This window comes from Ovis aries, chromosome 24, assembly GCF_016772045.2.
Source record: "Ovis aries strain OAR_USU_Benz2616 breed Rambouillet chromosome 24, ARS-UI_Ramb_v3.0, whole genome shotgun sequence".
NCBI lineage: Eukaryota > Metazoa > Chordata > Mammalia > Artiodactyla > Bovidae > Ovis > Ovis aries.
The window spans coordinates 38,089,307-38,104,466 of NC_056077.1; the positions used below are offsets into that span (position 1 = coordinate 38,089,307).

At 45.5% G+C, this 15,160-nt stretch overlaps 1 protein-coding gene and 1 pseudogene across 2 annotated transcripts in view; both read left to right on the forward strand.

Annotated features, from left to right (window-relative positions):
* The first annotated feature begins 2,229 nt into the window (after positions 1-2,229).
* BAIAP2L1 (BAR/IMD domain containing adaptor protein 2 like 1) overlaps positions 2,230-15,160 on the forward strand; it is a 76,756-nt gene continuing 63,825 nt past the window's right edge. Inside the window, exon 1 of one of the 2 annotated variants that reach the window (XM_027961925.3) lies at positions 2,230-2,503. In XM_027961925.3, coding sequence (XP_027817726.1) covers positions 2,453-2,503 — 51 coding nt within the window. In that variant the 5' untranslated portion in view covers positions 2,230-2,452. Of the gene's footprint in view, positions 2,504-12,072; positions 14,083-15,160 lie in introns of those variants that run through there. The other variant, XM_042240459.2, reaches the window with a different exon arrangement.
* LOC132658535 (small ribosomal subunit protein uS12-like) lies at positions 2,961-10,599 on the forward strand (annotated as a pseudogene).

A 15,160-nucleotide genomic window follows, 5' to 3' on the forward strand; every position in this document is an offset into this window, starting at 1 on the left:
ACACACACCTGAAGAGCCTAACACGTGGATTTTTGAGGGCGTTCTCGTCTTTTTAGACTTACAGCACATTTGACTGTACTACAGCTTTTATTGCAGTCCTCCTTAAATTCTACTTCCTGCACTTGTTTTAAGGTCTTGAGTCAAGGCCAGTACACTTTGTACTTCACTATGGCCCTCAGCAGGGCGCCTGGCACAGAGCAGATAATCAATACTCATTTGTTCTTGGGGACTCAGCGGCACCAGTCCTAATATTGATACAGACCAAGAGCTGACCATTCTCTAAGACTTCTAACGGAGCAATCAGGAAATTATTTCCATACCGGAGATTTCGTTAATATAGATATCTGTTAGAAAGTCTGCCTACACTTGTGAACCTGGCCCTTTGATCAGATTCCAGTCTCAACAAACAAACTGGGCCATCTGAGATGTGCTGGTTTTAAAGCAGTTGGTTAATTGCTATCTCTTCCTGGCTGAGCTGGGTGTTAAAGGTTAAGCCTCTGCTCTCTTTCTGGCTCCTCAGTTGACTGCCTTGCAGCAGAGGGTGAAATGATCCCATTCATCAGAAGGCCTGGAGGGAGGTTCTAACACAAAAGGTGACCGACCTGCAAAGTTAAGGAAGAGATTTTCAAATTTAAATGAAAGCTGACAGACATCCTTGGAGAGCCCAATATGAAAAACTGATAATGGTAAGGTCATCAGTTCACTCAATATGGCAAATAAGACCCACCGGGCAAATTTTATGAGTCAGATGCTAAAAACCTGTTAAGGAGAGGTAGCTGCTTCCACTGCTGGAAACCTAAGGGCTCCAACACCCAAGGATCCATTACCTTTTGGTTCTCAATCACAGTACACTTTATAGCTTGCAAAACACGATAACCTTGTCCCGGAATCCAAGTGGTTGATTCTGTCCTACATCTAGCTGCATCTCATGCTTTTATATCCCCATCTAGGCCAACACAGGACTTTCTTTGTGTATGTTTCCCAGTGAATTTTATAACAGGAGCAGTTTAGAAGCTTCGTAATAGCCCATAAAAGATAAAGATGAAATTGCACCCAGATAGAAGTTTTTTAGATACAGAATAAGATCTCCTGCTCTGGCTGGGTGAGTATCTCAGATACCAAGCCGTGTTTCAGGCTGGGAGAAGCTTGTTCTGGGTCCTCAGGCTGGGGTTGAGGTGGAGATAGAACAGGGAGTTTCAGGAGCCACCCTAAGGAAGAGCATTACCTCCACTATACCTGCGTTCACTGCTGCTGATGCTAAGTCACTTCAGTCGTGTCTGACTCTGTGTGACCCCATAGACAGCAGCCCACCAGGCTCCCCCGTCCCTGGGATTCTCCAGGCAAGAACACTGGAGTGGGTTGCCATTTCCTTCTCCAATGCATGAAAGTGAAAAGTGAAAGGGAAGTCGCTGAGTCGTGTCCAACTCTTCGAGACCCGGTGGACCGCAGCCTACCAGGCTCCTCTGTCCATGGGATTTTTCAAGCAAGAGTACTGGAGTGGGGTGCCATCGCCTTCTCCCACCTGCGTTCACTATGGGCTTCTAAATCTTGTAACGATCTTGTGACTAGCACGGTTATATTGCACTGAATTAAAAGTCCTTCTTAAATCTAAGTTTGAAAACGTACTGCCATTTCTGTAACCAGGCATTTATTGATTTTTTTTTCACATTTCATTATAAGGAACTTCCAAAAAGGGTTGCAAGAGGCTGCCTCTTTCCCCCACCTACGAGAGCCTTTGTCCCGAGGTCCCTCAGCTCTCTGAGGTCGGGGATACGAGAGGGCAGGAAGGGGTCAAGCAGGGAAACGAGTACAACTGGGGGACACAGCCCCCGCGGAGAACGTGGGCGTCAGGGCCCCTGTCGCCAGCACTGCGAGGGGCACTAGAGAGCTCTAGGACCACAGAGGGGTGACCGCCTACGGTGCGGGCTGAAAGCAGAACAGCGTCGCGAGCCGGCCACGGACCCCTCACGCGCTCTGGGTCCCAGCTTTCCAGCGCCTCAGGTGGAGACGCCCCGCCCACTTGGCGCGGCGCGCCTCCGCCCCGCCCACACGGGCCTCACTGCCCCGCCCACCACGGCTCGGCCCGCCTCCGCCCCACCGCCCAGGCCGCCTCAGGTGGGGCCGCCCCGCCCGCCCGGCCGCCCCGCCTCGCGGCCGCCCCGCCCACCCTGCCCGCCTCAGGTGGGGCCGCGGGGCCCGCCCTGCCCGCTCGGCCGAGTCTGGCCGAGCGAGTCTCCTCAGTTCCTCGCCGGCGGCCGCGGAGGTAGCGCTTCAAGTTTTGACGTTTTGGCCGCCGGGTCGCTCGACTTGCACTTCCCGGCCGACGGCTGTGGAGGCAGCCGACGCTTGAGGGCCCCTCAGCCGCGCCCCGGCGCTCCACAGCCGCCCAGGGTCGGGCGGCCACGAGGCCCGGCCGCGTCCTCCCGCGTTCGCCCGCCCGGCGGCTGCAGCCATGTCGCGGGGGCCGGAGGAGGTGAACCGGCTCACCGAGAGCACCTACCGGGTGAGCGGGCCCGCGACCCTGGGGGCGCCCGGGTTCGAGGGCGGGAGATGCGGGGACTGGGGAGTGGGGGGCCCGGGGTCCCGGGGGCGAAGAGGCTGGGACCGTGGGGGCGTCGGGGTTTGAGGGCGGAAGACTGGGGCTCCAGGGCTCGAGGCTGGGGGTGCGGGGAGAGGTCCGGAGCCCTGGGGAGCCGGGGTTCGGGGTTCGAGGCCGGGGAATCGGGGAGCCCCGCCGGCGGCCGGCAGTCCTCGCCCAGGGGAACGGTCGGGATCCTTTACCTTCGAGGTAAGGAGGGGACTTGAGGCGGGAATGTCCTCCCCTCCCCCTCCTTTCTTTACCCGGTCCCCTCCTCTCCCTCCCGGCGCAGGAGACGCCCGGCAAATTACACATTTCACAACCGAACGTCTTCGGGGCGGGAGGGTCCTGTGTCGCCCTTGGGGCGCGTCCTCCCCCAGTCTTCCCCTCGGGGTCGGTGGCCTCGCCGGCGCGGCTGCGGCGCCTGAGTTCTCGGAGAGCCGAGCTTGAGTTTCCTCCGAGAATGTAAGGGGGAAACTCCCAGGTAATCAGCCAGCGCCAGGTGAGCGGGGCTCGGCCCTGGCGCCTGCGGGGGCGCCCACGGCCCCAGGACTTCACTGGGAAGGTTTGAGACTCGCTCCCCCCGAGACCCCACCTCACGCAGCTTTACGTTCAATTTGGCTTTCAGATATCGATTATTTGGGGGAGGTTAATGGGAGTCTAAGAACGTCCGAGGTTTGAAGAAAGTTGGCCCAACCTTAAGCAATGCGTTTGATGGTCATTCTCTTAACTTGCACTTATTACGAGAGAATGTTTCCAGAAACATAGATTTAGGATTAGTGGCCAGTTTAGTAAGTTTAAGTACGTATAAATGAATTCCAGTTTGAAATAAGATATGTGTTTAATCATCTGCTATTAATAGAACACAAAACAACTTGTTTTAATTCGGCTTAGGCTCATGGAACCCAAGTTCTCCAAATGCATTTGTAGCCATTTTTAAGACCCACAGTTGGGTCATTTGTATAGATTACTTTTTTTTTTAACCCTAAAATTTAGTTTCTAGATTTACAATTGAATTTGCAAGTGAATTCCTGAAATCAGAGTTTATTGACTTTTGTTGGGTAAGAATAAAAGCATGAAAATAGGTTCATAATCCTTTGTTCAAAAGACTGGTTCCCTTTGTCTGAATACACAAATCCTGTCACATGTGGACTATACTGCATTCACACTAAACACAGTAGATACAGTTGTCATAGCATTCTCAGTAAGCTCAGTAAGTAACTGTGACCAAAATCTGGTCCTTATTCATGTTTCCTTAGAAGAGGGCAGGTTTTAGAAATCCCAGAAATTTGAATGTTAAGGTTTTACCTTTCTGTTGAGATTGTTTAGATGATCCTGAAGATGGTGGGGGTAGGAATGTATGAGCTGTTGACTGTGTTAATATCACGTTGTTACTCTTCAACTTGGGAGTTGTGGCTACTCTGATGACTGTCAATTAAGGACAGTAAAACTGTACGTTATTGAGGAATGGAGATCATTGCTAATTTGAGTAGAATTGCACACACACACACCCCAGCCCCCGTGCCTCCAAGAACAGGCTGGTATATCTTTCCAATCTGAGATGAGATATGACTCAGGCATCTAATCCTAAAGTCACTCTTCTCTGCTTTTTCTCCCAGTTCTTCACTGTCACTTTCAGTGGTGACTCAGCAGAGGGGCTGTGCTCAAGTGAATTACAGTCCCACAGATATCAGTTTTGCATTACCCAAAGAACTGAGGCAGGAGGAAAAAGGTGTGGATTTCATAGTTTGGGTTATGTGTTTATCGACACTGTTATTTAGTCGCTAAGTTTTGTTCAACTCTTTGTGACCCCCATGGACTGTAGCCCACAGGCTCCTCTGTCCATAGGATTCCCCAGGCAAGAATACTGAAATGGGTTGCCATTTCCTTCTCCATAAAACATTGGAAATCATTTTCGTATTTTGAAAGGCTGTGATACCCTGACGATCAGAGACCTGTACCTTTGCTTTCCATTCCCAGGTGTCTTAAAACATACTAAAAGCTCACAGATGTTTATTGACTGACTTTAATCACCATTTCCTCGTTAATGTTTTAGGGTCAGGTTTAGGTTGGGATGGTGGGATAATAATTTACAGCTCCAGACAGCAAGTTTATATATAATCTATAAAGTGAATGCCACTAGCTCATGCTTTGACTATGATAGAAATGCACAGTGAAATTTCACAGATCTGATTGAAAGCCCAGCATCTTTTCACCACCTCCTCTTCAGGTTCTTCCTCCCCCAACCCCCTCAAAACCAAACCTGAAAACAATTCAAGTTTAATAGGGTAAGAGTCTCCCAGCAGTGTGGATGAACCTGGAAAAGAGATCTCCTTGATGTTACCTGGCAAGTTAGAATGTTTTCCTAATAGAAGTGCAGCCTAACCAGGTGCATTTACAAAAGCCGCCTGCAAATGAGGTCTTATGACTCATATGGGCTTTGATATTTTTTAATACTCAAATTTCTCTAACTTTGAAATAAAGGAATAAATTCTTTAGAGAAAAAGGGGGATTATGAAGTAGTGTGATCCTCTCTATGCAGTATCAAATATCTTTGAATATTTATTTAAACATTTGCTGAATTTTTTTCAATGTGTACTTAGACAAATGGTTACCAGAGAGCCATACTAAATCCCAGGAGGATGTGTGTTTTACGACTTTACGAGCAAATGGCATGATAGTAGGCCCCAAAATGTCAGGTAGTATCACTGTTGCTAATTAGAATTAAGCCAAAGATCCCTCCCCACACTTCAGCCTATACGACACCCATAATTTCCCTCAGCAGCTTGCTTGTGATTTTGCATGGGTTTTCTGATGAGTGCATGCTTTAGTGGTACAAGGAAGAAGTAAAGTTAAAAAAAAAAAAAAAAACCCTTAATTAAAAGTAACCACACACACACACAGAAGTAACCACAACCTTGCTGGAAGTTACACCTGTTGGTCTGAGGAAGTTAAGGAGGGCTGGATGTGATGTCACCCCTGCATTAATCTTGCTGAAGCAGCAGTGATGGGGGAAGGGACACAGAGGTCTTTGTTTAAATGTCACCTCCTCCGAGTCCCACTCAAACAGCTTTAAAATTGAAGACAACCCCATCCGTCTCCCAGCGCCCCCCACACTCACACCTGTAGTGCTCACTACCTTAGCATATATTGTTGTTCAGTTGCTAAGCCTTGTCTGACACTCTTGTGACCCCATGGACCGTAGGCCACCAGGCTCCTCTGTCCACGGGATTTCCCACGCAAGAATCCTAGAGTGGGTAGCCATTTCCTTCTCCAGGTCATCTTCCTGACCCAGGGATCAAACCCGAGTCTCCTGCATTGGCAGACAGATTGTTTCCCACTGAGCCCCCAGGGAAACCCTTAGCATATAATATATATTTATTTATCATGTATGTTTATCTCTACTCCAGCTTAAATGTGAGCTCCCAATGGAAAGAAGCTTTGTTTGTCTCTGAGCACCTAGCACACAGTTCCTGGCACCTAACAGGTGTACATACTTGATGACGAAATGAGCCTTTAATTTAGTAAGCTCCTATCCTGTGCCAGGCTCCCCTCTCCCTCCCTTGACACTTCATAGAGCATTTGTTTCATTCTAGTTACACATCAGCCCTCAAGGTGGGCCTGTTTATTTACTGTTGAGAAAGTGAGGCCCAAAGTCTGAGATATCAGTGCCCACAGGCCAGTTCCCCTGCCAGCCTCCATCCCCATTCCTTGGTGTAGGAATTTAGTTTGTGGTAGCCAGCAAATGCGCAAACCAATTCCATTTTCATACTGTGGTGCCTAAGGTGTCCCCCAAAGTTTGTTATTGCTAACTGATCAGCAGCAGCATGCTGTGAACAAACCTTCAAGTAAGAAAATGAGAGACTTTCATTCTTTCACTGGGTAAAGCAAGCAGTCTACACCTGCGTGCTGAGTTTTGCTTGTGTAATGGTGGTTTAGTTTCTCAGCTTGGGTTTAAGTGGGGATGTTTCAGTGAAAGTCCTGTTTGGTTGGCTTCCAGTGTGGCCTGTGGCATATAGGTCTAGGCTTTGAAGCTGGTGGCTCAGACAGTAAAGAATCTGCCTTCAATTCAGGAGACCCAGGTTCGATCCGTGGGTCGGAAAGATCCCCTGGAGAAGGAAATAGCTACCCACTCCAGTATTCTTGCCTGGAGAATCCCATGGACCAGAGCCTGGTGGGCTCTGGTCCATGGGGTCGCGAAGTTGGACGCAACTGAGCAACTAACACTTTCACTTTTTTGGGGGGGCGGGAAGCTTTTGGTCGATGTTTATGTTTATTGCTGTTGCTTGTTGGCTACTTGATATTTTCATCTGTTCCCATAACACTGCTTTCTTCAGGTATGCTGAAGATAAAATAGCATCTGCAGAAGCTCAGACAATTTGGGCTCCATGATGACTAAAAAAGGGAATTGTAAGAATCAGGTGCCAGGTAGCAGAAAGGGTTGCCAGGTATCAAATATTAAACTGCACAGCCCAGTGTTATAACATCTTGTCTGTAAACACAAAGCCAAATGAGTGTCTTTTCCTGTCATAACATCTTTTCTTGATTGGAAAGAGGTTTTAGAACTATGATAACACTACTATGAGGACAGAGCAGCATCCTTTATTAACAAGGCTGGGGCCACTCAAACTTGTGACACCATTCACAAGTTCCAGGTTGCCTCTGACTTTGCATGTGTGACATTATTCCAGGCTCGGGCGTTAATTCCTACCCTGCACTTCTGTCGTAATGAATTGCAGGGAGACCTGCAGGGGAAACTGATGAGTGTGCGGTTGAAACTGTGTGGATTGTTTTTCCCTCAGAATTCCACACAACTATTTATTCTGCAGTTCAATGTAAAACTCATTATAGAAGCAACACAAATATTTGTTGAACTTACCTGTTAACATTTGCAAATACATTTTTATTTCTAAAACTTTTATTTTTACTGAAATACAGTTAAAGATTTGCAGTGTGTTAATTTCTACTGTATAGCAGTGATTCAGTTATATGTATATGTACATTCTTTTTTAAGATCCTTTTCCATTATGGATCACAGGATATTGAACATAGTCCCCTATGCTATACAGTAGGAACTTGTTGTTTAGTAGGTCCTAAACTTTTTATTGAACTTTAATCTACATACTGAAAGGTTTGCTTAGGCCTTTATAGCTCACTAAATTGTCACAAATTGAACCCACATGTGTAACCAGCACCCAGATCAAGAAGTAGACCGTGACCAGGCCCGGAAGCCCCTCTCACGCCCCCTTCCAGGCACTGTACCCACTCCAGGATAGCTACTCTCCTAACTTATAGCAGCACAGGCTAGTTTGGCTTATCTTGTCTGCCTCATTTCACTCAATATGTTTTTTGGATCCATCCATCCATATCACAGAAGTAGTTGCCATTAGTTTTTCTTTCACTGTGTAGTATTACAAGGTGTGACTGTATCACAGTCTGTTCTTTGAGGGGCGTTTGGATTGTTTTCAGACAACTCAAGGATATTATGAATAGTATGAGTCTGGTGGGCATAGGCCCTCATTTCTCTTGGGTGTCTACACAGAGGAGTGGAGTTCCCGGATTATCAGGTACTTAAATATTTATTCGGCTTTGGCAGAAACTGCTAAGCTGTCTGCCAAAGTGGTTGCATCCGTTTACATTCCCACCAGAAGTGGGTGAGAGTTCCAGTTGGTTGCTCTACAGCCTCACCAACAGTTGATATTTTCCTTCCTTTTCATTCTGGCGGCTCTGATGGGTGTATGCAAAAGTTAAAAAAAAAATAAATTCAAGGTGAAACAGTTTGCCCCAGGCTTGTTGGTTGGAGGTCTGTAACCACAGCAGGAATGCCATCTCCCTGGAGGATTCAAAGACAGATTCAAAGACAGAATAGAGACATAGGGATCAGATGCCTGAGAGAGGCATCAGTGGTAGTGTTCAGTAGAATAAAAAATAAATTTCAGTTTATTGGACTCTCAGACTCTCATGGTGAACACATCAAAAGGTTTTCTTGTGGGCTCAGGCCCGTGGCGCCAGCAGGATGGACAAGTGTTGCGGTCTTCATGCTGCCAGGAAGCTCCGTAGTCACTGACAAGACCAGAAGTGGTATCATAAACAGTACAAGAAAGCCTATTTGGGCACAGCCCTGAAGGCCAGCCCTTTTGGTGGCACTTCTGATGCCAAGGGAATTGTGCTCGAAAAAGTAGGAGTTGAAGCCAAGCAGCCAGATTCTTCCATCAAGAAGTGTGTCAGGGTTCAGCTAATCAAGAATGGCCAAAAAAAAAAAAATCACTGCTTTTGTACCCAGTGATGGTTGCTTGAATTTTATTGAGGAAAATGATGAAGTTCTGATTGCTGGATTTGGTTGCAAATATCATGTTGGTGACATTTCTGGAGTCCTCTTTAACGTTGTCAAAGTAGCCAGCGTCTCACTTTTGCCTTTATACAAAGGCAAGAAGGAAAGACCAAGATCATAAATTTTGATGACGAAAGCATGGTAGTAATAAGTTCTCATATACCAAAAAAAAAAAAGGGTTTTTTTGTGTAAGAGGTTTAGGGGGCATAGATGAACCATAATTAAATGAACTAGACTGCTGGGGGTGTAGAGTTATTTGAACTTTCTAGTTAATTGAGTATTAAGGAGAGTTATGCTCTGACGGTAAAGCGTCTGCTTGCAGTGCAGGAGACCCGGGTTCGATTCCTGGATTGGGAAGATCCCTGGAGAAGGAAATGGCAATCCACTCCAGCACTCTTGCGTGGAAAATCCCATGGATGGAGGAGCCTGATAGGCTACAGTCCATGGGGTCGCAAAGAGTCGGACACAACTGAGCAACTTCACTTTCACTTTCATGACCAACCTAGACAGCACATTAAAAAGCAGAGACATTACTTTGCCAACAAAAGTCCGTCTAGTCAAGGCTATGGTTTTTTCAGTAGTCATGTATGGATGTGAGAGTTGGACTGTAAAGAAAGCTGAACACCAAAGAATTGATGCTTTTGAACTGTGGTGTTGGAGAAGACTCTTGAGAGTCCCTTGGACTGCAAGGAGATCCAACCAGTCCATCCTAAAGGAGATCAGTCCTGAGTGTTCATTGGAAGGACTGATGTTGAAGCTGAAACTCCAGTACTTTGGCCACCTCATGTGAAGAGCTGACTCATTTGAAAAGACCCTGATGTTGGGAAAGATTGAGGGCAGGAGGAGAAGGGGATGACAGGATGAGATGGTTGGATGGCATCACCAACTCAATGGACATGGGTTTGGGTAAACTCTGGTAGTTGGTGATGGACAGGGAGGCCTGACGTGCTGCGGTTCATGGGGTTGCAAAGAGTCGGACATGACTGAGTGAGTGAACCGAACTGAACTGAACTTTTCCTTTCTGTGTGACTTTTCTTAAAAACATACTTTACTGTTACAGGCACAATAGACTAGTTTTTAAAAGCATTTCAGTGAGTTACAGTTAAATCAAGAGGCTTCAAGACTAGTACTTTTTTCTAAAGGAAATGTTATTTTTAATTTGGGTCTTCTCCACACTTAGACTGTTCATGCTTGAGAACAAGTCCCCCAGATTATACATCTCTGCATTTCCCACAGTTTCCCATGTTTTATTTATTTGTGTGTGCTGGTTTTATTCTTAGAGGCTCTTGAAAACTGATATTTTTATATAGATATATATAGCAATAATATAGAAAATATAGGAAAAAACTATATTTTACTGAGACCAGAGAATTTCCAAAATTTCTGTGGATATTTACACTAAAAGTAAAAGTTACCCAGAATCCCGCACTACTAACTTGTACTGTCACTCTTTCAGATAGTTTTCAGTGCACCTTTCCCTGTCAGTCAGTATTGCGTGCTTCACCTTTTGGAGGACTCTCCATTCTTCGTCAGAATTTATTCATCCACCCGCCTCTTTTTGGACGATAGGTCATTGCAAGTACCTTGCTATTACAGTACTGCTGTGAACACCATTGTAGGTGAAACTTAAACAAATCTGGGATCTTTTCCTTAAGCTAAATCCCCTGCAGGAGTTCCGGGGGAGGGGTAGTCAACATATTTGCTATACATTGCAAAACACCCTCCAGGAAACACACCCCAGGCCATGCTGTAATCTGATTGTGTGAGAATTACTTTTCCTGAACCTCAACCAATTAAGTAGATGTTTTAAAATGGCTTCCTTTATATATATATATCATATATATAGATATGATATGTATATATCCCACAGAGAGTTTTTAAAAAAAATAGTAAAACATGTATAAAACCTATAACAGGGTAGTTTGTGGACATTGGCCGGGAAAACACCCGAGATTTCATGTCTGGCAGTCGGGTGTAATTTCCCCTATAAACTTTGTACTTGATATGTCTGCAGTAATTATGGCTCTGCAGCCCTTGAGGCCTGTATACTTTTGTTCTTACTTTCCTCAGCCTTGATTTTATCATTCTCTTTACGTTTTCCAGACATTGAGTCTGTCTTTCTGGTTTATCATTATTTTAAGGACTGTGTTCTGGTTATAACTCAAATCTTTGTGGATAAAAGTGAGACTTGTGGAAATGAGATGAAATGTTGCGGTTTCTCTCTCCTTCGAAAGTAAATGAAAAATATCACGAGAATGTGTTCCCCATCCAGGGAGCAAACTTTTTTTTTTTTTTTTTTTGAAAGCACCCCTCGGAGATGTAAGGGATTGCTCATAGCCTTCCAGAGCTATGTGCTGAGAAGGAACAGCTGGTGAGTGAGGGTGCCCTTGGGTTTGTTGCTTAAAATGGTTTTATTTGTGTGGTTCTTTGGAGGTTAAAAGTCCCTAAACAGTAGTAATTCCTTCACTAAAATACGAAAGGATAGCTGTGGTTAACTCTAGGTTAGAGGAAGAGGGGCTTTTATGTCTGCCTTACACTCTGCCTTTTGGAGTGTTTATATTTTATGTGAGTGGATTATGTTTATAATATTTAAGCTAAAAAAAACCCCTAGAAATTGATAAATCTACTCCATATTAATGGATAAAAAGTTTTAAAAACTAACCTAAAATGTGTCACTTCCTCTGTTTTGCAAACTTTCTAAGGGTAAACCTAATTTTGAATCTTACCATTTTCTCTTAGTTTTTCCTTATGGGGGCACATGCTTAACTGTTAGTAACCTGAAACTATGAACGCAGCGGCAGAAAAACTCAACAACTGGAAAAATTCTAGTTCTTACATCTTTTCAAACTCTTATCCCTGATGTTGGAAGCAAGCAGCTGATCCCCTTCAAGGTGCAGCTGTATCCCTGAATAGTACAAATGCAGGAAGAAGATGTGTGCCAGTAAGAAAAGGTACAAAAGTGGGATTAACAACCTGCCAACGTCAGAAGAGAGAGAAGTTCAGATGATAACATAGTGCCTGTAATAAACAGGTGAAAGACTGGGGCTGGAGGTCAGGACAGGTCTCAGCTAATGAGTCCAGCTACAAGCCACCCCTGGGTGCTTCCTTTCCATCTTCTGGACAGAGTGGCCCCTCCTGCGTTACAGGGAGGGAAGCCCTGGTCTGAGGGGAGAGGGGGACCGGAGACCACCCTGGCCACCTGTTGGATGCAGATGCCTGAGGCCTAAGCTAGCCAATCCCTTTCTGGCCACAGAAGTTCAAAGGATGGAAGAAAATCAGGAAAATCACAATGATAATTCTTTATATTTAAGTGCTACAATTAAAAAAACAAAACTTTAATGGTTTTAATGGACCAAATGGTTTATTTTTTCCATGGCTTCATCTTACACTTGGAGTGCCAGACACAACCATGTCTGACGGTACAGTCTATTTCTAAATGCACAGACACTTTAAACATACAAAATACTTGTTCTTACATGACATTCAGTCCCACTGTTGCGCCGCTAAGACTGACAGCTTCTTCAGCAAGCCAACCCATCCTTTGTTACCCCAGAGTCCTGTATGTACTCAATGATGTATTCCTCCGTTTGACCATGCCTTCAGTTTTCACCCACCTCATATGATTGTTGTGTCGATTATATGGATACAAAAGTTGTTAGGACAGTGTGTTAACTGCGAGCAGTAGTATTTTTTGTTTGCTAGCCCATAGCCGGAGAAGGCAGTGGCACCCCACTGCCTGGAAAGTCCCATGGACAGAGGAGCCTGGTGGGCTACAGTCCATGGGGTTGCTAAGAGTTGGACACGACTGAGCGACTTCACTTTCACTTTTTGCTTTCATGCACTGGAGAAGAACCCACTCCAGTGTTCTTGCCTGGAGAATCCCCGCACAGAGTCGGACACGACTGAATCGACTTAGCAGCAGCAGCCCATAGCCACCCTACATGAGTTGATTTTCATCTGTCTTATTTACTGCTTATCCTCAGCATCTAGCAGAGTGACCAACACGTAAGTGGATAAAAGAATAGTATTAATGGCACAAATTTTTCTCTTGATCAATGAGCTCTACACTCCTTGAGGATTTTTTGAAATCTCTCATTGTGCTGATGGCACAGTAAGAACTTAAAAATATTTGTTGGGTAAACAGAGAAGCTGTATACTCATCACACAGTTGAAACGAAACCCTCACCTGCTCCGTGGTGGGTGGAACTGCAGTTGCACTGACAATCCCAGCTACCATGTTCCAAGCGACTGTTAGGGATGCGCCAGCTTCCCGCCTACATTCGTTCCTTCAGCGGCTCTCTTCTTGTGCACCAGGCTGTGCCAAGCACAGAGGTCACCCATGGGAACCACCCTGGGGAAGAAACAGAGCCTGTGCTGCTCTGAGTTTATAGTTTATGACAGGACAGCAGTGCCCTTCCCTTGCGCCTCAGCCTGCGCGGGGTCATCAGTTCCGCCTCCTGGTGCCTTCTGCACTTGCAGTCCTGGAGGTGGCCTACTTTAACCAGTTCTGTTCTTTGGACTTGTTTGCTTTGTCCTAGTGTTGGGAGAAAGGAGGAAAAGAGGGATGTATGAGCAAGTTAAGTTCAAGAGGAGTTCCTTAGGTAGTTTGTAAGCAGTCTTTGTAAAGTTGGCTGTACGGGAGGAGTAGGTGAGAAACAAAACATAGCAAAAGTTTCAGAAGTTTTGATTCCCCTTACCAGCAACAGAACTATATTTAAAACAAGCGAGCTATTTTTACATTATTTTGAGTTTTTGAGCTATATTTCTGATTGCAAGGGCTTGGATTTTAATGCAAAGCAGAATGACCCGTCTCATGGGCTCTGATTGAGGGACGTTTGTTAGAATTGTTCCAGGTATCATGTAAGAGTGGGACGTTTGTTAGAATTGTTCCAGGTATCATGTAAGAGTGGTGTTTGGAAAGAACTAATGAACTAAAAAAAGGAATATCACTGGATATTTGAAATCAGTAATTTACCGCTGACCATTGAACAACACGGGTTTGAATTTTCTCAGGTTCACTTATACTTGGATTTTTCTCAGTAGTAAAATCGGTAATGCTGTATTGATGGAATCTGTGGATATAGAGGGCCGACTGTGCTCACATTTTCAACCATGGAGAGAACGGGTGCCCCTAACCCTCTCATTGTTCAAGAGTCAACTGGACTTCGGTCTGGTAAGGTTCCTGTTGCTCGTTACATTTCAATACCTGGGGACTTTCTAAACAAACACAACTTAGCACACGAGACATTCTTCCTGTAGTTTCTTTGCTTTTAACTCCATGACACGCCTTTTTAAATTAATAACTGGGCAGACAGCAACACTTAACCAAATGGTCTAGCGCACCCTATAGCCTGCAAAGTATGTGTCTGTTGACGTCTATTTTAAACCTAGTAATTAATCAGTCACTGTTTCCTTAATAAATACCATCTATCTTGGTAAAGTCATATACTTATAAGTGGTATTCAAGTTATATTAAAGATATTTGCATTTCTTATTTTTACTATGTCAATCTAGATTGCCTGGGTATTTTTTTCATACCCATCTCCCTTAGACTCTGCATTTTCAAGGTCTAAGGGAGCTCTTCCTTCAATCACCTTTGGGTCCTGTATGTCAAGCGTAGGGCCAGGCTCACTGTATGTGGGTCGTAAGGATTGAACAAGGCTATTGTTGTTTCACAGGCCCAAACATGAGGACTTTACAAAGTTGTGTATGTGTTAAGTCGCTCCAGTTCTGTCCAGCTCTTTGTGACCCCATGGACTGTAGCCCAACGCTCCTCTATCCGTGGGGTTCTCCAGGCAAGAATACTGGCGTGTGTTGCCATTTCCTCCTCCAGGGGCTCTTTCCGACCCAGGGATCAAACCCACGTCTCTTATGTCTCCTGCTTTGGCAAGCAGGTTCATTACCACTAGCATCACTTGGAAAGCCCCTGAAAGTGTGCCAGTCGTTCAGCTATGCCAGTCTTTGCCACCGCGCGGACTGTAGCCTGTCAGGCCCTCTGTCAGTAGGATTTCCCAGGCAAAGTGAAGTGACCCATAAGTCCACATTATCTAGTATCTGTCTGTCATTGCCATGATAGATTGATCTCCCTCCTGCCCCCCCCCCCCCCCCCCGCATGAGTACCAGAAAAAAAGGCGATCTCCAGATTCTGACTGAAAGTTATGTAGTAGTTGTCCTGGCACTGTGGCTATAGGAAGGATTATTTCTCTTCCTTCAAATAAGAACATGGACCTCTAGGAACCAAGCAAAAATGG